At 38.1% G+C, this 22,704-nt stretch overlaps 1 protein-coding gene across 1 annotated transcript; it reads left to right on the forward strand.

Annotated features, from left to right (window-relative positions):
• The first annotated feature begins 8,214 nt into the window (after positions 1–8,214).
• RAB21 (RAB21, member RAS oncogene family) lies at positions 8,215–20,539 on the forward strand. The gene is made up of 7 exons (XM_079304829.1): positions 8,215–8,506; positions 15,039–15,098; positions 15,286–15,393; positions 16,587–16,650; positions 17,394–17,448; positions 17,873–17,961; positions 18,867–20,539. The coding sequence occupies exons 1-7, from the start codon at positions 8,360–8,362 to the stop codon at positions 19,004–19,006; spliced, it is 663 nt and encodes a 220-aa protein (XP_079160955.1). The 5' UTR covers positions 8,215–8,359; the 3' UTR covers positions 19,007–20,539.
• The last annotated feature ends 2,165 nt before the right edge of the window (positions 20,540–22,704 follow it).

Raw genomic sequence — 22,704 nt, forward strand, 5'->3', positions numbered from 1 at the left:
AAGAACAAATTGTGTAGATGCTCTATGTCTGTTCCTGTGGAAGGGCACAAAATTTTGGAAATAATATATGCACTTAAACTGTAACAATAAACACTTGGAAATTTTATGCACTGTTTGGACTTAATGCTGCTTCTAAATAAACACTGTATTAGTTGTCTTCTAAGATTTTATTAATACTGTTGTGGTTGCTAGAATTAAGCAAGATAAAATTTTTGTAAGGTGTTTTTTGTTTTTTTTTTTTTTTTAATTAAATGCCTTATTCCTACATTCTTTTGTTTCCTGAAGTGAAGTGTACTTTTAGCCACTGAAGTGGACATGGTCAGCTTTTTCACTGTTTTCATTTGGAAACTAGGTTACTATAGTGAGAAGACATCTGATTTCATATTCATAGCAGCATGAAATGCTTTGATCTGTGATCATAGGAATGAATGTGATCTGAATGAATTAGCATTTTCAAAGGCCATTATTTTGGATTTTTTTATTTTGGTCATGTCTTAGTGATGACACTTGAGTTGCTTTTGAAATTTCCACTCATAAGTTTCCTGTATACAGAAATCTCTGAGCATACTTGAAATCTTTTAACTTCAGGTATATAGAGTATAGCTTAGGCAAATATTGTTACATTTAACTACTTAGTAGCTGTAAACTGACAGGCTGTTGGAGAAGGTGGAGGTGGGAGTAAGGGATGGGAAGAAGTTACAGAATGTGACAAACTGCCTGTAAATTGGTGTTGGTCACTAAGAGAAGTTCCTGGGCTCACAAGGCATCAGACAGAGCTACCACCTGTCCAAGTGCTACTTGGAGAGACACAAAATGCAGGAAGTAAAAAGAAAAAGAGAGTTAAGAGAAAACCAGGAAGTTGATAGATTTGAAATTGCAAAATAGGTTACTGCAGTTAACAAATTTAATTCCATTCTTTATACACTTAAATTATTCTTTAGTTTCAGAACCATCAGTACCCCTAGTATATACCTCTGTCACTGACTTTGCATTCATAATTGAGTGGCATCATTATTTTCACAGCATCAAGGCAATACACTCAAAAACTTTTTAATTGAAGTGGTTACAGTTGTGGGTTACAGATCCTCATGCTTGTCTTGATTGGTAGATGTGATAGATGTTTGAGTAAAATTTTAAATAATTTGACATGAGAAACCTTTAGCCAGGTCTTACCTAGACTTGGTGCCATCATTGCTAAGTACTCATATCAGAGTCATCAGTATCTGTTTTTTAATTTCTATTTTATTGTTACAACTGCAGATTGTCTTGAGCCTGCACATGCTGCATTTAATTCATCCATCATTGCACAGTTTCCTGGGACAGCAAAATAAAGTGATGTAAAAAAACAAAGGTAGTATACCACCTCTCTTGGATATTAAGGACAAGCTGATTTTTTCTGGCAATAAAGGGCTGAAATGTCATGAAATACTGTTGATATTTTACAGAAGCAACTTGGGCATTATTCATATTACAATCTGTTAAGACTGGGCATTTCAGATTTGCAAGTAGGATTTGTTTTCCCTGCATTTCTCCCAGCAGTACTTTGGTCCCCACGCAGCCCTTTATTTACATTTCATTATCTAACATTTTAAATTGCCATTTCTTCAAGCAGGAGTTAACCTGTTTTACTGAAATTTATTCCCTTAAAGCTTTGTAAGTATGTTACAGTATCTGCTTCTGGCTATTGCTATAACTGGATAATAATTCTAAATTTAAATACTGCTTATTTTGGGGGATAAGGTGCAGCTCTGGGATACAATTATGGGCCTGCTGTAAGGCATAAATCAGAGAAGGTGCATGAATTCACTCAAACTATGTGGATCCCTGCAGCACTTCCAAGCCTGCAGCCACCCTCAGTAAATATTAATGACAATACCAAATGAGGATGAATACAGAAATGTGGAAACAAAGCTTCTAAGCAAATGACAGCTTGTACATGGGTACTCCTAAGTCTGTAAAACTTGATTCCAAGTGAAGAAATTCCACCAGAAATATTTAGTAGCTTCAATATTCATCCCATAAAGTAAATTTTAATATCTTCCCACTACAACCACTAATTAAATCATAGAATCACACCACTACAACCACTAATTAAATCATAGAATCACAGAACAGCCCAGGTTGGAAGGGACTTCTGAGAGATCATCTGGTCCAACCTTTTGTGGGAAAGGGATCTTTGGTGAACTGATCTAGCAATAATCAGTCTGTCCAATCACATTTTGAAAACCTTTGATGATGGGTGCTCTACCACATCCTTATATGTCAGAGTTTTCCTTGAAACACAAAAAGGTGGATTCACAGGAGAGTAGATGGAGCACCATTATGATTTCTGATCAGGAAACATTTTGTGACTGGCTGATGGTATGAAGCAAGTGCCATACACTTTTTCACTTTAGCAGATCACCCAGCAGCATTGGTTGCTCTGTGCTGTTCTGGGATTTGCTGTTCTAGAGTTTTAGGGATTTGTTGATTTAGGACAAGTGTTTGCTAATCCAGGCGAGATTCTGGCAGTGAAGACTGGATTAGCTGAAATGTGGAAGAACCAGCCTAGCCCATGCTGAGGAAAGGAGAATACCACCAGTGTGGAAACAGCTGCCTGTTTGCAGGAAGGTACCTGGCTGGACCTGCTGAGTCACCTGTGAACCTTGCATAACTTGTTTGCACCTCTCTTGTCTGGTGGCTGCTTTTTTGTGGCTTTGTTCAAACAAAGCATAAAGCACAATTAAATACTGCAATATGATGACTGTCCAAATTGGTCTTGGAGGTTCAAACCCTCACCATTAGCAAGGATGACAGTGGTTTAAAAAAAAACAGAATGCATCCTGCAATTAGAGGAAACATCAGTAGAAAGCAGTAAGGTGCTCATTTATTAATACCCTTTAGTATCTTCAGTAACTATTTTTGTAAGGTCTTGGCAGCTGCAGCCTTATCTGCAAAGCTGGGAAGATAGAAGGACAACATAAAAAATCGTGTGACTGTGCTCTGATGTTTCTTGGTAAAGGGCTCTTGTGGTGGTTTGTGCAGAGTTCAGCCCAGTGCTAGAAAAGCAATGACTTGTGTAATCCTACTTGTCACTACTACTTGTTTTCCTGATATTTCATTATTCCACTTGTTGACTTCCTAGGTTCTGAAATCATTCCACTGTCAAAAGCTGCTATTATCAAATGCTCCCCAAAAGCAGCAGCAGTTTCAGTCTGCCTTAAATTGCCAAATGCCCTGGTTATGGTGCTCCCAATAGATGTGAATCATCTCATTCCAGTAAGCGTCTCATCCTAATATAATTTAAAATGAGAAAGTGAAAGGAGCTGATTCATGATGCATTGGGATGAGAAGCATGAGTGTTAGTCACCTCTGAATTCTGGAAACTCTGTCTTTTGGGAGGTGTCATAAGAAAACCAAGACATGGGTGTCAGCATCTGATGTTGCACTTGATGGTGTCTGCTCAAGGAGCTCCATAGTAGATTTAGCTTGTGCAAAGCCATGCCAGAAAAAAAAAAAAATCCACCATCAACCAAACCGTAAAAAGTGCCTAAAGCCCTTAGCACAAGACAAAGAAGAAGTGCAATGTAATTTGTTGTTTTTTTAGAGTTTGCAAGTTAAATGAACAAAAATATTCTCACATTGTTTGCCTGTAGATTTGAATAATACACCACTTATATTCAAACATGTTTGTTTGGAATAGATTAACAAATATTTTGCTTGGATTCAGAATTTACCTGAAATAAGAATGTAATCTAGATGTTAAACTGATGTGCCTTACCTTACATTTTCTTTCTTTTCTTTAATGAAGACAGTTTTTTATAATATATTTTGAACTTTTTCCCCAGTGGCAAAAAAATGGATATATATGTATCAGGGTATGCCCGTGTCATGGAGTCTGCGAGTCCAAAAAATAATGCCTGCACATACACCATTTTGGGATTTTTGTCCCTAGTTCTTTGCAATTGTAATCATTTAAGGTCTTTTAGAATTGTTGAACATCCTCTCGTGTTTGTTTTCTGCTAGTATTTGAAGAAAACAGATTGAGTTTAATTCCAGTTTCTTTTTTCTCTGTTTTACCACCCCAGTTCCTGAACTGGAGTCTGCAGCTCGCCTCTGATTCTGACTGTGAGTAAGAGAAGCCACAGAACAAGAACTCTTTTCATAGCAGCAGATACAAAGTCAGTGTCTGCTGTTCTGGGCATGACACAGGACTGATCTGTTTTGTGCAATTATTTTCCTTTGCTAGTGCAAATAGTTACATAAAAGTACTATTTGATGTCCTCTGGGATTTATAATGTCTCCCTTCCCATCCAGGTTTAGGGAAAAGTGAAATATAAACTCACAAAAACTGGCAGCTAGGGCTGAAAGTCACAGAAATCTGAGCTCCACTTTGGCATTAAGGATTTTGAGGGGTACTAAGGTACCCTTATATATATATGAGAGTTTAATGCAGAATTTAGTTAGAAGGCAGTTCTAAAAAAAACCAGCTCAGCATCTTCCCCAGAATCACAGCATCAGTCTTGTTTGAGGCCATATCAGGACACGACAGAGACAATTAGCCTAATCTGTTCAGGCACATGGGACCCCATGGGACCATTCATGTTCAGAATCTCTTGTCAGCACAGAAGATTTATTTTTTCCTGCAGAACTGAAAAGATGTAACCCCCCAGCCCTGCATAATGCCCTGGAGCATCACCTACTTCAGACGTGGGGGGCAGGAGTAATACATACTTAGGCATTTTTCTAGACAGAAAGTGATATCAATATTTCTATCACTACAACTCTCCACTTCTAATAACAAAATACAAAATTTTGATCAAAGTGGCAAGAAGATGTTGGTTTTAGGTGAAGCATTCTGCTAAAAGTAATATGCACTTGACCTTGATAAACTCTTCTTTGCATTTTGTCTATTGACTTCCTTGAAACTGGGTTACTTAGTGTAATTAAAAGAAGCACTGGCTTTAATTAGAAATTTCTAAGGGAAGAAATTACAAATATAGGCTAACTGATTAAATTCCATTTGTTCAGTCACAGAAAGGAAAGCAGTTGCTTTAAGAGTTTACATGATCATCCTGGTGTCCAGTCACTCTGGTCTTTTACACAATATTTTAAAATGCAGGACTGAGCAAGGATGGTAACTGACAATGTAATTGTTGTTGCTGATTTGTTTACCTGCTCATCACCAGTATCTGCTGAACAAAACACTTCAAGGAACCCTTCACAAAGGAAATTTATGTATTTTAAGAGCCCAGCAATAAATTTTATATCAATGGTAGGAGTTGAATGATAATGTTATAAATGGTTTATTAAGTCTTTGTCCTTGTTTTAAAGGCCACTTTAGGATAAATTGCTTCAATTTTAACCATACAATGTAGTCTTGGGATTTTTCCACTCCTTCCCATGAAGTACATGTTTAGAATACAAGTTTTCTCTAAATTTTGGAAGTCTTAGTTGAAGGCCTTTAGTGAGATGTGGTTCTCATTTGGGCCATTAATAATTCTGTCTGCCTTTTCAGCAGTGAATATGATGAACACAATATTGAAAAAATAAATCAAATTTTAAAAATTATTATTAGGTGTGAGAGCTGGTAGAGATAGTCAATCTCTATTGAGAGCCTGGGGACTGCCTGAAATGCAATCTGTGTCTGGCCAAACTCATGTCACCAAGCTACCCAACACCCCTCACACAAAGCTGTCAGAAAACAAGGAATTATTTACTTCACTTGGTAATTGGTCATAGTTGTAAAAACTTGTCTTTCATTTTGAATCTTTGTGTCTGGCTTTAGATTCCTTCTATTAGTTCTTTCCTTGTGCTTGTTCTACAGCACTGATGAGCTGACCAAAATGAGCCCTTTCCTGATCTCTGCCCTATTTTTAAATTGTGTGTCAAATTCCAGTACAAGTTTTATCAGTGCCATGCACTGAGATAAAAAACTTCTTCATTACTTCCTTATTTCATATCCAAAAATTACCTCTGCCCTTTTGCTGCAGTCATATACTTAGATACCTACTAGGTTTAGACTCTGTAATTTTTTACATTGACTAAGAGGTAACACTTTTGTATTCCTTATAATGATCCTACTTTTCATTTTCAAATGACAGCTTTTTATACAGTTTCTGATGGATATCTCATTCTTGTCACTGTTTATCACACTGACAGTGCCATATCACTTCAAGTTTGATTAGCATTAATTTTATATTTACTTTACAGGCCATTTAGGAAACTAAAGACCCTAAAGGAAAAATCAGTTCTCAAAGACAGCTGTCTCACCAATAACTGCTATGAACCACTCATCCAGTTCTTATGGAATGAATTTGTCCTTCATTGCATGAAAAAGTAATTTTTTTCCAATTGTTACCATGTGGATACTAAGCCAAGCTCCTGAAAAAATTAGTACAGCTATGACCTTAAGTTTGAATAGTCAAAGACTGTAATGTCATCTTGGGTTTCTCTCATGAGACCTGTTTCTTCATTAGATTTTGTTGACTGACACACATAACTTCATTTAATTATTAATTCATATTAATTATTAGTCTTTCTTTCTGTCATTACTTTTCTTTGTGTCATCATCTGCTCCTCCCCACAGCTGAAGGTGTGACTGCCATGGTGAAGATGGGTGTATCAGGGCTTCAGTCAGTGTCTTGTTTTGGTGTGCCCTCTGTTAGAAAACAGTGCTCACACTGTTCTGCTAGGTGCATTCAGCACATGAACTTCATACCAGGTGTCTCTGGTGCAGACCTTTCCAAAACTTCCATTCTTTCTCACTGGAAGAGTGAGAAAATCTCATTTCCACTACAGTGTTTACTGTAGTAATACATTTAGGATTGATGAAAAATCACTTATGCAGAATTTTAAACCAATCAGATGTATCAGTATATGGATAATTTCCTTGCAAATAAGAACTGAAAAGTATAAATCAGGCACAATCTTCAGTACAATCCTGTGTGTATATAAAGAATGCACATAGAACCTATAAAAAAAAAAAAAAAAAAAACCAAAATAAAAAAAAACCCAAAACAAACAGTAAAAAGCTATAAGAACAGGAAGGTTTTCGAAGACACTCCTCCACCCAGCCATGTGTCTCAGCAGATGCATTTGCCAGCAGTTACCCAGGAAAGCCTCAACCTGCAGGTTGTGTTCATGAGCACTGATTTCCATTGTCTTTGGCAACCTTAACCCAAACTCCATTCTTTCTCCTTCTATTCAGCCTGAATGAATAACTAACATGCCAGTCAGTTTTACTGCCTGTCCACAGAAGGCATGACTGGCAGAAGCCAGCATCACTTTCCAGCACAACAGTGTTTTTATAGCTTTTATATCTTGCTGACAGCACTTATGTGCTAATAAAACTAGAAATTTATTTAAATAAAAGATAAGCCTGAAGATTGTGTCTGCAATGATTTTTTCCCCCTTGTCCCATTTCCTTTATTTACTAAAAAGGCTTACTTTACTTACCTCTGGAGGAAATAAAAACAACGCATTCTTTGTGTGAATGTAATGCCATTCAGTGACGAGGCTTCTTGCTTCGGGAAATACAATCCTTGTTTTCTGGATGGATTCTCCGTTCTTTTTTCTTTCTCACACAACAGAGCATTAATACTATATGGCAGAGAAAAAGGAAATTGCACCATGAAGCCTTTTCATAGGCAGCGTTTTTCTTAGCATCAAATGATCAGTAGGGAGAGGTTGCGCTGCAGTCGTTTGGACAGGTTTGTGAGGATTACTTTTAATTAAGGAATGATACCCAGTTTTTCAAGGCAGTTATCCAGTTCCTGTGTGTGAAACTCTACTGGAGCCCTGCAATCAAAGAACTCGACGGGAGAACATTTTTCTTGTGCCTTTCTCCTCACCTGCTCCCACATCCCTGTTTTAAAGTGCTTCATTAGGGAGTTTTATTTTGCCAACATTTCGGGACTAGTGTAGCCTAGTTAAAGGGAATGCAAATCACAGAGAACCCGTGTGTGTTTCGGTTTCCCGGGGAGGCGCCGGGCAGGCGCGTGCGCTGCAGAAGGAAACCTCAGCCCGCGACAAATCCCTGCGGGCCCGCGCGGGATCCCGCCTGGCCCCGCCCCCTTAGCGGCTGCTGGGCGGGGCCTCCCGCCGCCACCGCGTCCCCCCCTCCCATTGGCGGCGGGGGCTGCGCGTGACCGGGCGGTGCGTGACGTAGGAGGAAGAAGCCGCCATTAGGGGCAGCGGGGCCGCGGCCGCGGGGCAGGTTCGGTTGCCGTGTCCCTCCCCAGCCTCTGTCTCCGCGGCCTCGCCGGTGCATCCCCATCCCCGCCAGCCCCGCTCCCCAGCGGGTCCCCGTCCCGGCGGGCGGCGGTGGCGCCGCGGGGCGGCCCGTTGATGTGAGGCGCGGCTCGGCGGCGGGGCGCGGATGGCGGCGGGGACCGGCGCGGCGGCCGGGGGCCGCAGCTTCTCCTTCAAGGTGGTGCTGCTCGGGGAGGGCTGCGTGGGGAAAACCTCGCTGGTGCTGCGCTACTGCGAGAACAAGTTCAACGATAAGCACATCACCACGCTGCAGGTGCGGGCCGGGGCGGGCTGGTGGAGCGGGGGTCCCGCCGCTGTTGTCCCGCTCCGCGCACTGCTGGCAGTGCCTCCTTTGCGGCTCAGTGGCGGCCGCAGCCGCCGCTCGCTAATGGTGCCTGTCCCCCGCCGAGTTCGCTGGAAGCCAGATTTCTCGTTCTTTTCACGCCTCAAATCTAAGCTTTCAATCTGTTTAGGCCTTGTTTCTATTCTGCATACTAACCGCTCTGTTTTTTCCAGTTACGTATATGAATGTCTTGATTTGAATCTTGGAAAGTATGATGCAAAAGTCATGTTGTTATTGTAATCATTGTTAGTGGACTGATGACTAAGTGTTTCGTACGTGCTGCGTTTCTGTTAATCATAATCTTCCTCATGCTCTCAAATTCTAACACTGGCACTATCTAAACGTTTTTGTTTAAGGAGAACAGCCTTCACAAAATGGTTTATGAGATTAAGGCTTATGATTTAATAACGGGAAAGATTCTTAAAGCTTAGCTGCTTGTCATGACAGCTGCCTGAATTTTGGCTGCGTTCTCGGTAGTACTGTCTGCTGTTATAAAGAACTACAAAGTGATGCTCGGCTAATGAAACGTGACAGGGTGCCTGCTTGAAAGCAATGGGCTTTTTCATGGCCTACTAGTTAGTGATGGATGGCATGTATGCCATGGTACAGAATAAGCTGCTTGTACTGTACGTGGTCTCAGAAAACATGTTTTGAAGTTTGTGTTGTGAGTGGTGTGTTAAGTCTTTCAGGATGTCAGCTTGCATAGGTGGAAGCGTGGACTCGGTGTATACCACTCTTAATTTTTTTTCTCTTAAATAAAGAAACAAACCCTGTTGCTTGGTGGACCAGTAGTGGGTTTTGAACTAATTCAGAGTTTCTTGAAGTACAGAAGAAACAGTTGGCGATGTTAAAAAGAAAAGAGTTTTAAGGTAGCTATATGCTATCCTCATGCATTTAGGGAAAACTTCTTGAATTGTTTTTCTTGGAAGCAATTAATAGTAAAACTTTCCCTTGAAACCAAAGCAGATTATAGATGCACTAGAAGCAATACAGGGAATGTTTCATAAAGATAATGTAGCTTCATTTTTGCTGTGAAGAGGTAAAAAGAATGTTTTAGACTTTGTTATCCTGTATTTATACTCAGGATTTTACGTTAACCTATTGGTAGGCTTAGTAGGCAGGGTGTTTATAGGAAGCTAGTTGTAGCTGTCATGCCACAGAGGTAATTGAGAGTTGATATGCCACAGAGATGCTGTGTATCTTGTAGGTGTCAGAGCTGCAGTAGAAGTGTAGCATTGGGCGACCAGTCAGTTAAAGTGCATCAAAATGATCACGAGTAGCTGAATTCTCATTTCCCATGTTTTAAGACTAGGTCTGATTAGATAGTTGTGTGATGAAGCTTGTTTGTTGTTTGGGTTTTGTTCTTTAAATCTGTAGTGGGAAACCAAAAAGTGGGTTGGAATACAGACTTAGGTCACAGATATCATAAAACACACTTTTAAATTGCTCCAAAATGCTGATAGAAAAATGTCTGTAGATAGTGTGGCTCCAGAGTTTTTGGTCCTGACTATCTGGAGAGGGGTGTGTTGAGTGGAAGCACGTGCTTTCAGTTCCTACTGAGATTTTATTTCTCTACTGTAACCAGGTTTGTGGTTGCTACCTGTGTCTTTTAACTGACTGCACATTGTTTATCAAGTGATTTGCTTTTGTATTCTGAGCCTCCTTGGCCACATATGCATCTTACTACTGATTGTAAAATACGATGTCAATTGCTGTTGAGTCTTACTGTGCATCATATGCACTTGTAAACTATTATCTTTATTATTTTTATTTCTCTACATCTTACAAAAATTGAAGTGAGTTCTTCCACTATTGAATTAAAAGATAATTTAAAAATAAGATGAAGAGAGACTAGGGTATCTGATTAAGCAATGAAGTAAAATATTTGCAAAGCATCCTTTTTTTTTTAAGATAAAAGGCTTAATCTGATAAGGTTGCTTTGTTTCATGGTGACAGTTCAAAGTATTGCACTGAATTTCTTTTGTTCCAATAAAGCCAAAATTTGATAAATACTTTGCTCCTGGTCCAGCAAAGGAGTGACAATGATGAATCATATGAAAAGATCGCTAGATATTGAGACAGGATGCTCTCTATCCATAATATTTTCCAACTTAAGAAAATAAAGTATTGCATAGTGCTTTATTCCAGTATGTTTGCAACAAAAAGGGTGCTGAGACTGTAGCCTTCTGGAAACTTCATCTAGTGATGTTATTCTTTGTATACTCCAATATATTCTTTGGTGTTAGTAACTGAAGACTTCTATTCAAAGGGAGCAGTTTCTCCTGCCTCCCCACTCCCCTTCTGTCAATGCTAACTGGAGTGCACTGGAGGCTGCTGGGATGGGTTGCTGTAGTTGTGCAAGTGTCAAGTCGTGTACTTAAGATATTGATGGTCTGCATGTTGAAGTTAAGGTAGCTACTGATTCACAGAAGAAAGCATCTAGTTAGAACATTGTGGAAAAGCTGATGCAGGAAAAGCAAGGGTTTTTGTACACAATATAATTAATAACCTGTTGGCAGACCTGGTGGGGCAGTTAGAATTGGTTCCCATTGTTTGAAATATTGAAGTGCCCTTATATTGATATAATAATTATAAGATATAAATTGATATAGTGTGAAGTGTGCTGGAATTACTCCAGTAATAAACCTACTGCAAAACTATTGGTTTTTTAAATTGGGTTAAATACCTTTTATTATTTAATTACTCAAGATAAATCCAGCTTCTGAATACTGCTCTCATAAATGTATGGAGTATTGCAGAATATCCAACCAGAGAGAGCTGCTGATGTGGTTCTAATTGTAGAGTTCCTGATTGCTTTGATGGATTTGGCATAACCTGCAAAAGATGTCTTGGTTATCAAGATAGCTGGGGTGAGTGGAAGACAACGTAAGGAAGCTCAGTGCTATATGTAGTGTTTGTATGCCTGACCTGCTTCTGTTGAGCACCAAGCACTCAAGGGCAGGTGCCACATACCTGCTTTTGTTCAGTGACTTTCAGGAGACTGTTCCAGCTGTGCCTTCCTTGTGTTCCACTCAAGCCCCTTTATCAGCTCCTAGAAGGGCCTGGTGGGCATAGAAAACTGAACTCACAGAAGAAACAATTTAAAGGAAGAAAATATTTCCTTCAGCCACATCAAAAGATTGGAATTTTAGCTCTTATAAGTGCATTTTTCTTTTTTAAGTGCCTAAGTATTATTCAAACCAGTCATAAGACAGTGTCAAAATATGAAAATTAGAAGCTTCAAAGAGTTGTTTGAAATTACTTATCTTTGAATTAACCATGGCCCTCTGAGTTTGTGGAAGTCCTAGGAAAAATGAACTGTTGTAGTAATTGAAATAATACGGAAAAGTGCTGCTGATTGTAAATGGAGTCAACTCAAACTTGTAGTACTCGATTCAGTAATTTTTTTGGAGATTAGAGAAAATGTTTTCTGTGTGTAATTGCCTAACACCGTGTATGGAGTCAAAGGCTTTGACTTTTAAACTTTGACAAACTTTAAAATCTTGGCAACTGGCTGTTTCTCTAAACTGTCTCAAAACAGAAGTTAAGATGCTTTCTTATGTGTTGGTTTTCCCAAATTTCTAAAAACTGCGTAGTCCTGCTATTCTTTTGTTTGTTGTTTTTTTGGTTTTTTTTTCCCCTCACTAACCTCAGAATGGTTGTGTATTGTATGTGTGTATTGAAGGGCTAAAAGATATTAGTTGATTTTTCTTTGGCATGTTTGCCACTGTGGATGTAAAATGTTTCATTAATGGTAAGTGCACCAAACTTGCCATACAAATTCATGAGCAGAGTCTGCTAACTGTGTTCTTCAAGTATATGAACAAAATAAAAAAGAATGAAGCATTAAATCTGTAGTATAGTATTGATGGTTTCTGCCAGCATGTTCCCAAAGCTTTCTGCTCATTACTAATCATGACTGCTTCAAATACCAAGTTCCAATCTTGTTATCAGACAAACCTGCTTGTAATCAGGGTGTCTGATAGAGGATACTGTCTCTTCTTTTTTGATTATGGGCCTAAGAATTTAGATAGACTACAGCTTAATCATTACAAATTCATCAAGTTTTAATACAGAGACCAAGTATGATAGCCCAGTGCCAAATACCCTTGCCACAGTCTCCTGTGATTAGGGATGATTCTGTGATACTAAAAAGCCTTACTTGCATGTAGGAGTCTTTTAGTGTTGGGCTATATAAAAAATGGAAATCTGTCTCTGAGTGATGAAAGACACTATTCCTATCAAAAACTGTAGTACCTGAAGGACATACCTGAAGGTTATACTGAAGCAAAACTTAGCTATGTAAATAAACCTACTTTAGTTTTTGCTCTGTCACATAGGAGATACACTTGTGCTATTAACTGGGTCATTGGCTAAAGCTACAATGATGTGGCTTTATGGATACTGAGTTCTCTGTTTTTTAAATATAAATCCCCTTTGTGTGAAAGATTTTTCTGTTCAGAAATTGTTTCTCAAACACTTGTGTGGAATTTGCGTCAACTAAGCAGGTTTGGATTGTTGGTGTTATGACAAAAGCAGGCATTGCTCAGAAGAGCTTTTCCTTTGAGATTCCCAGTAGAATATTGAGTACTGTAGTACAGCAGATCAATAAAATATTGTCAAGTAAGCTTGATCCATTGTGCCTAACAGTAGCTTCTCTCCCTGTGGCCCAAGTGTTGAATTAAAAGTTCTGAAGTTGCCTCCAAGCTTTTGGGTTTTAAACTGTGTGTAATACAACAAATGATGACTACTGAGGAGTTAATTCTCAGGGACAGCTGTTTGAAAGCCATCAGCTACTTTCTCTAGAGTTTAAAGTATGAAAAGTTTTCTGATGTTGAAGATTTGCTACTCTTCTGTTAAGCTGTTTGTTGCAGGTTGGCTAGAGAGTCACATCCATTTAATGTGCTATCTGGAAGTTTTTCCAGAATTTTGACACTGCAGTGAGTCCCCTCACTGTAGACTGAGGGGGTACTGTAGTGTTAATTCTTTAGTTATGTGGAACACAAGGGGTTGTAGTGATCAGTTCTTGGAAAATGTCTGTTTATCTTCTGGTCTGCTCTTTCTCTCTATGCTCTTTTTATCAGACTTTGTGGAAAGGTTTGGGGGGAAAGTACAACTTTAAAGATGAAAACATTTTTTAATAATCTCATCTTGGGTCATACAAAACTATGGAAGTAGGGAATTAGCTGAAGAGCGGGAGCTGCTCTAGCAATTGAATGTTGAATGATTTTAACTGTAATACAGGCAGCACTCCAGAAAGGCACTTGGACAGCAGTTTAGGCTGGTGTACATTGAACTGTTGTGGTATTCTCTGTGCATTCTGGTTGTTTGTGTAGTTAAGCAGCAAGCTGGTTCAAGCAGCTTGTCTGGCCTATGACACTTTACACTTGTGACTTGATTCTGTGGCTGGTCAGTGCTTATACAGAGAACTCTTCTTGAGCTGCAGCAATCCAGCCTAAAATAACCTGTGATGAATGTTTAATAAAATGCCACAGAGTACTTGTTTGAACCCAAATGTAAACTGAGGTAAAACTGAAAGGAAAACTGACTACGATTTAAGACAGAAGACAAAAGTTAGCCCTTGGTAACTGAACTGTTGATATAACACCTTACTGCTAGTCTTTAGACTGGGGGGAGCAGGTTCCTAACCCTGTTCTGGTCCATTAAACTTGTATTAAATTATATTCCCTTTTTAGCCATCAAATTACAGACTTAGTAACAGAGGTGGTGTCTGAAAATGTGAATCATGCAAGTTTAGAGGAAACCAGACATACTCAAGTTACTAAAATTAGATTAACCTTGCAATGTGCTCTGGTCCTGTAAAACATTTCCAGAAGTTAAAGTAATGGAATTTTAAAGCAGCTTGTATGCTTGTTCTGAGACTTCTCAGCTCAAACAAACAAACAAAAACACAGAACCAATAAACAGATGAGGGTGAGTTGTGGGCTCACTTCAGCAAAAAAAAGAAAGTTACAGAGAAGGAAACTTGTGAAATGCTAATGTTCCAAGATATTCAGTGATAAGTTAAAACAATTGTTTATGGTTCTAGTAATTTACTAATAGTGAACTACTTTACCTAATTCCTGCAGATTAAAAATCCTGTTAGGCTGGTTCCTACCCAAGCTTCATGTACTCTTGTGAAATGCTTTGTGTTCAGCTTAGACATATCAGTGTTGTGAATTCAGACTCTTTCCCCACAACTCATCCTTCCCAAATCATTCAAAGCAACAGCAAAACGATGTAGTAAATGATTTCTTAACCCCAATTTATTTAGACTAGACTGCTGGCAAACTGTAGTGAAATGACTAATTGGCTTAGTATTGGCTTAGACCTCTTGCTTACAGAGTCTTTTGATCTGGAAATTTGTGTTTCATTGATTCTGTTGCTTTATTGATAAATTAATTTGAAGTCAAATTATGTGTCTTGTGTGTAAAATTTAACTACAGTCTTTTTTGCTTTCCAGGCATCTTTTCTGACGAAGAAGCTAAATATTGGTGGGAAAAGAGTAAATCTTGCAATATGGGTATGTTTACATTACTGTTTTTCCCCCCTTAGCTAATTAGAATGTTTTCCTGAAAAAAAGTTACTTAGGCTTACTATATCTCAAGTGTTAGACACTTCTTAATAAAGTAGAATTTCTTAAGTATTTGGAGTTCCTTGAAGTATTGTTTGCTTTGTCTTGAATGCTAACAAGTGTATTTTAAATGCAGGATACAGCCGGTCAAGAAAGATTTCATGCATTGGGGCCTATCTACTACAGGGACTCTAATGGCGCTATTCTAGTATATGATATAACAGATGAAGACTCTTTTCAAAAGGTACTGGGCAGCTTTTACATCTCAACTGTAAACTGGTTGAAAGATAATCTGTGATATTATAAACAGAAGGCTGCTGTTTTCAGCAATATGTATTATATTTGCAAATGTAGATCGTGTAATGGAAGTATCCAGCTTACTGTATTCTTTTGAAGAACTGACTTCCCTGCTGTCAGGTTATTCAGAGAACACCAGAGAATTAAATTGCTCAGTTTCTAAGAGCACAGTCCTAATAAGATCAATGTTGTTGGTTTGATCCCTGTATGGGCCATTCATTTCAGAATTGCACTTCATGATCCTTTTGGTTCCCTTCTAACTCAGAATAATCTGTGATGCAGCTGTGTGAGTCACCTGTGACAGGCTATAAACATAAACCTGGACTGTTGTCATGGTATGCCATACTGATCTTTACTGTGTAAACCTAACTAGGAAAAGATGCTGAGTGACAGGACCTTTTACAGATCTGAGAACTCTTAAATTGCAATACATGATAATGGAGACATTACCTTCTCTGATAGGTTATTTGTTCTTCAAATCCTCAAGATTTATAATTTGATGGCTAGTATTTTTATGGCTGTATTAGCTGATTAGATTGATCATGTTTTTTCTATGCTGTGTCAATCTATGCTCCCACTCTCTAGGATGTTTCAGCTAAAAACTGATGACACTCTTTTCTAAGTTTGTGTCTGATTAGCTTTTGGCAAAACCAGTTGGACTTCTGTGTAGAGAGAAATGAGAAATTGTGGTTGTATGGGCAAGGTTTCGTTTAGCAGCAATAGAGTAAGGGTACAGATCAACAACACCTTAATTTAAATAGTCTGGTGTAGGGCAAGTAAAGCACTTGTGCTAGCAGTTAAACACTTTCACCTGCAGACTTGTGGATGCTACTTCAGAGTGTGCCTTTTAATGTTGAACCCTACATACCAAAACATTTAAATGTGCAGAAAAAGAGGGAAGACTGATTTACAGAAGTTGCTGTAGAAGTTCCACTGTATCATGTAGCCTAACTTATTTTTAGGTTCTTGAAGTGATTGCCTCTCTTCACAATTATTCCCTTAAAAGAGCAGTTCCTAAGTCAATGCAGTGATCATACAACTTTTAAAGCATGACAACAGGCTTGATACCCTACCATCAGCTGATTTGACATGCTTGTCCTGTCTGTTCTCTGGTGAAATAAACATCTGTTCTCTTTGCAGGTAAAAAACTGGGTTAAGGAATTACGAAAAATGTTGGGAAATGAAATCTGTTTATGTATAGTAGGTAAGTATTTTTCAACATGACTGAGTTGGAAACATCTCTTTTGATTATTAGCATCTTCCAAATGCTGCTTTGACTGCTAATGCATGTGAAGGGGTAAAACTCATGTTAGATATTTAAAAATTAAACTGGAGCTAGAAGTTTCAGTAGATCACATGAAGGAAAATAAGAGTTTGATGGAAAAAATGAGCTGTTTAATTTTACACTGTTAGAAGTGCATTGTACAGACACCTGCAGACTGTAGTTTAACAAAAATAGGTATATTATTCTTCTTTCAAGTACTTGTACTCCTGGCTTTTCTTGGTGGCATAGACTAGGTGTTTGTTTTGATAATTGTTTGCAGGTAGGAATGAGCCTTAAAGCTTGGATATTTCAATGCAAATGGAATGCAACAGAAATGCTCTAATTATTAAAACCATTTCATGAGGTTAGATATGTGGACATTCTACAAAAATTACCTCTGCAGCATGTGGATGGTGCTAATAAATCACAGAGAAAAGGGGAAAAGGCTGAATTATCTGGAGGCATTTAGCTGTCCTGATTGCTCTACAGAAGTAGCATTTCGTTGCCTGTAAATATGTGTGTGAAAGGAGATTTTTAAATCATATTTTCCTTAAAAGTGAGACCTTTGCAAGAGCTGGTCTTTACTGGGATGGCTTGAGAAAATGGAGTACCATGCTTACATGTCTTTCTTTTTGGGTAATTTTAGAGTACAAAGACTTAAAAAATTAACTTGTCTTCAACAGGTAACAAAATAGACTTGGAAAAAGAGAGACATGTTTCAGTGCAAGAAGCAGAAATGTAAGTCACGCCTATTACTAATAGAAACAGTCATTGCAGAATTATGCTGGAGTAATAAACTCGTGATGCTGTTAACATAGCAGCCAGCTAGGCACTGCTGGCTTATGCCTGCCAGTTGTTGAGTGTTCTGTTAGTATCTGAGTCACAGGGTATCCTGGCTGACCAAACTGTAGCTTGAGAGTAGTTTGTGATTAAAATCAACATTTGCAGTTTAAAACCATTTCTAGACATGAAATTATATCTAGTGTATTGCATCAGTCCTGGCAGTTTTAAACAACTCCATTTTTAAAATTAAATAAGCATGTGTAGATTAACTCTGAAGTCAGAATAAAACCTCTTGTGATCATCTTATTCCTTCATGTAAAAGGGCTTAGAAAGATTGAGTCCTTTACTACAGTGAGGCTCCATATCTGCATTTTTACAGGTATGCTGAATCTGTTGGAGCAAAACATTATCATACGTCAGCTAAACAGAACAAAGGAATTGAAGAACTGTTTCTTGACCTTTGCAAAAGTAAGTATTTTGTGGTTTGTTGGTAAGGAGCTCATTTATAAAGTGCTTCGGGCTTCAGAAATGCTTTTCAGGCTGTATAGAAAAGTTTTAGTGTGAAGTACGACTTAGAACTGACTTCATTTCACTCTACTTCAAGCCAGTTGTGTTCTGTAACAGCTCTGGAAGCTTGATGTATGGATGCTTACAATATTGCATATTCATGCTGTACTGAAAAATGTCTTGGTCATTTGTTGAAACACTGCTACCACACATAAGTAATAACCCAATTCTCACTTCATGTTACTGGTCCCACCAATGCTTGCTTCAAACCCTCTGTTTCAACTTCTTTCAAAAATCTTCTCAACTGATGTCAATTACAAATTGTAAACTCAAAGCTTTATTGATGCAAATTTTAAACAGAAATCTTAAATTGTAAAGATCATGGTACGTGGGATGAAAATCCAGCACAGGCAAATCATCCTGATAGTTGTATTTCTGTGATAAAAGAATTTCAGGAGAAGGTTTCCTGCATTTCTGAAGAGATAGTTGGTTGGGGTTTAGGGGGGGTGGATTTTTTGGGAGGGTGGAGTTTCTTGTTTGGTTGGTTAGGTTTTTTAAACAATGTTAATGCTATGGGTGGGTAAATCTAGCTTTTGAAGTTGCTAATTCCAGGACACCTAAGTGACCCTTAGTTACCAGGAGCTGCTTATGTTGGGTGCTTTAGCAAAAGACTTTAGTATGTTCTTGCAGCTGTGCCATGTGATACCTGAGTACTTAGTTCTGCATAACAAATAGGAGAACTGCTCTTGCTGAACTTTTGTCTCTGTGCATATAGTTCAGATAGATTAAGACAGTAGAGTCTTAATGTAAAAATGTGGTGGAATTAATGCAGTGGAATGTCATCTAATACACTTCTTTCTTTACAGGAATGATAGAAACTGCTCAAGTGGAGGAAAGAGCAAGAGGCAATGGCTCCAGTCAGTCAGGAATAGCAAGGCGAGGTGTACAGATCATTGATGATGAGCCACAAGTACAGAGCAGTGGAGGGTGCTGTTCTTCTGGATAATTATAAAACTGTGCATCACTGCCCTCTCAATATGAAGACTGCCATATTCCAAGTCACACATTCTTTACCAATGGAGTAATAGAATTAACAGTATTTAAAAATAATCACATGTAACACTGCAGAGACCTTAAGTGCTAAACTAGTGGCGTCTGTGACCAGAGAATTGGCGTTTTCTACAGTGGTTAACAAAGCAATTACCAATGGCCTTTTTACATATTTTTCTTTAATGAGGAATAATATGCATGTAGAAAAGACCTACTTAAAGGCTTCATTTATATTCTTTTAAATCAGATCATTATTTAATAACTTATATACATTGTTGTTGGAATGGTATACGTTTTTGCAGCTCTTTGTATTTTGTGGTAGATGGAATTGTATCACTTCTAAAATGCAAATTGATTTTTTTTTAAATTAGCAGATATCTGAATTAATATTTTTGCAGGGCCTCCACAATCCTATAACTCAACTACTTTGATATATTCTGTTCATCTGTATGCCAAGCTGATAAAATACATTGTAAATTACATATTAAATATTTTATCTGCTTTTACAGTTGCAGGTGCAGAAATATGTACATCAGTCTTGTCAGTGATTGTGAAGTGACTAAGTCAGTGAAAGATGCAAGCTTTACATGTGAACTGTTAAATTGCTCATTCTATCCCCCTACCTGAAAACAGCTTTGTTTTGGGTACATCCATAGCTACAGCAATTTTTTTAATCCATTTCTGGCAAGCAGCAGTATTTAGAGCATCCCCTTTCTAGAAGAGAATGCTTCTGTAAACTGCTGTTTAACATTGAGGTGTTTGACTTGCAGCTAAAACAGTTGGTGCATGCACATACCTTGCCTCTGCAGTTACTTTGTCCTCTCAGAAGATCCCCAGAAAGTCAAAGCAACTTTAGCCCTCATCTGTCTGGTAGCCAGTAAACCAGATGCATGGGAAACTCTTCAGCTGCTTCAATACATTTGTTTCCAAAGACAGCATTATAAACTATTCATGAGTGTATTTATTTTCCCCTGCAGGGCTTGAGTGAGCAATTAATTGGCATTAACTAGAACTTCTAAATTGGAGTGATTAAATTGAAGATGTGAAACTTGCCAGATGTAGCTGTAACTTTGGTGATTCTAGGCAGAATTGAACTTGCTCCCAGCTTGCTCTTTCTCCTGTAAAATATTTTGGAAAAGCTCATTTAAGTTTCAGGAGGAGGGTTTTCAGAAAAAAATGTGTAAACTATCACAAAAGAATACAAATGGTGGTAGCTGAAACTTCAAAATGTTTTGTGCTCTGACTTTTTTTACTTAAGTTGTCATGCTTGGAAAACAGTAAAGGTGATGTCTATGACAAAGTAGAATATCCTTGGCCTTCCTTTTTCTGAAAGGTAGATATAGTATTGCATATGAATGCACTGAATGGTGTGGGTATGTTCTGATACACAAAAAAATAGTAGTAATGAGTTAGTCTGTGTAAGAGAAGTGTGCTGTCTTCAATCTGATTTTTATTTTCTCTGGAATAATAGATGGCTTTGATACAGACTCATCCTGGTGCATTTTCTCCTTTTTTTGCCTTAACTTGTGATGTAGATACTTTTCCTTAGACTACCATTGCTGTGCTCTTCTGATGTGTTTGCATGCATGATGGAGAAAGGTGGTCTGTTCATGTTAGTGAAGATAAAGTTTCTTGGCTATACAGAGCTTTGGTGTGAATCTAAAATCTGTGATTATACATGTCTATTGTAGCAACACCTGTAACTTTTACATATCTAACAACAGTGAGCTCTGACCAAGTTGAAAACCAGATTGGTTTGATCTAACACTGGTATCTGACAATCAGCCTTGTAAGTGATACAATAGATGAAGATATGAAGAGTGAAATTGTCAAGTCTTGATGTTCAAGAATGGAATTGCCTCAGAATAGGAGTTTCAGGTTTTTTCATTCAAATTTAATTTTTTCCATCTCTACGAATAAAACCCCAAATAGCCCGATTTCAACTAGACTTAGTTGAAGCCCAGTGTAAAATGTATCTTTCTGCCTGCAGCTAAAGTGTTTCTAGTATATTGTGTGGTAAGGGCATCCCATGTGACTTCTGCCAATTACAAAACTAACAAAGGCATGTTGATACTAGCTCTTAACTTTCTTACAGAATTAAAACTATTGCTACTGAAACTTAGGTGGGGATAAGAAAGTCTGCAATTTGGTAGTACTAAAATGGCTCTATTAGTGTATTTTTAAAAATAAATTCTCAAGTTATTTTTCTTAAGCTACAACATAAAAAATACTCACTGGAAGCCTTCCTGTCTAAGCTGTGGTTTGGTTGGACTTTATTTCTGAAGCGTAAAACCTGTGTTTGCAAGTATTATGTAACTGTATGAAAGTATAGCTTTGTGAAGTCAGGGAAGCTGGTTGAAAACTAGACAGAGATGAAAATATGAATGTTTTTAGATTGATCAACTGAAGACTTCAACCACTCATCTTTAGCAGACAAAATACAACAGTTCCTGGAAAAGCCTCTTCATCAAAGATACTGAGAATGTTCTTTGTGCTTGATATAGTAGAAAAGCACAAATAGCTTGGTTTTCTATATTCGGGCAGGGTCTTACTCAAGTAACCTGGTGTTACTAGTATGTGGCTTGCTTTTCAAGAGTCTTGAATCTTGCATTTGATCTAGATTACCTGATTTCTACATCTGAAGGAAACTGTTTTCTTGTTGCTGATTTCTGTGGTTGCAAACAAGTAAGCTATTTTTCATTCTTCTGAGAAGTGAAAGAGAACAAGGCTGTCTTTAGAAAGTACCTCTATTGTGGAGCAGATAGCCAGACACCCGCACTAGCATGTGTAAAACAACATTGAGCACACTTCCTCAGGGTATATCTTGACAGAGATTACTCACATACATATTGAAAACTAATGGTCTGACTTTGTACAATACCTTTCTAAAACAACTTCTAAGTGCTTGCTCATAGTTTTGATGCTGCTACTATGAATACATGAGCTACCTATGAAACTTTATACTTGCTGAAATAAAAGCCAACAAGCCAAAGTCCAACTGCTTTAATGCAGCAGTATGTCTCTCTGCTAGGAGTTATTTATGGACACTGTATACTGCACTTAAACTTTACTTCAGAAGCTATAAAAGATAAATAGGCTGATTCAGACAAGGACACGCAAATTCAGATGTGTAGTATTTGGAGATGACTAGTTGCAAAGACTGGGAGATAAGGCTTCATCTGGTTAGCAGTGGTCTTGCACATGATTCCAAAATGTGGGTGTCCAGTGTCCAGATGAACTGTATGTTACAGTCTCTTGAAGCAGTCAAGTAATTGAGTGTTACCTTGATTATACTGCATGCTTTTCTTCAGTCTTCACACATTGTGGACTGGTACTTTTGTATCCTTCCACATTGAAAACTTACTAATTAAATTTCTACTTTGGTTTCCAAACCAGATGAAAAAAGCTTTGCAGAAAGGTATGAAGTTATGGGAAGTGGTTAGATCTCAAATGGAGTTCTCCAAAAATGTTGGATGCTGTCAGAAAAAGAGTTTAAATGCTAGTCAGCAATCTCCGTAAGCTGAAAGCAGTTAAGTGATATGAATAGTAGAGTACAGGAGTAAGAGTTGGAGCCAGACACTTCCCATTTTTCTGCTTTTAGTGGAATGAAAAGGGGAAGTAGGGAAAAAAAGAAATCTTGGGAAAACTGACAGT

This window comes from Erithacus rubecula, assembly GCF_903797595.1.
Source record: "Erithacus rubecula genome assembly, chromosome: 4".
Taxonomy (NCBI): Eukaryota; Metazoa; Chordata; class Aves; order Passeriformes; family Muscicapidae; genus Erithacus; species Erithacus rubecula.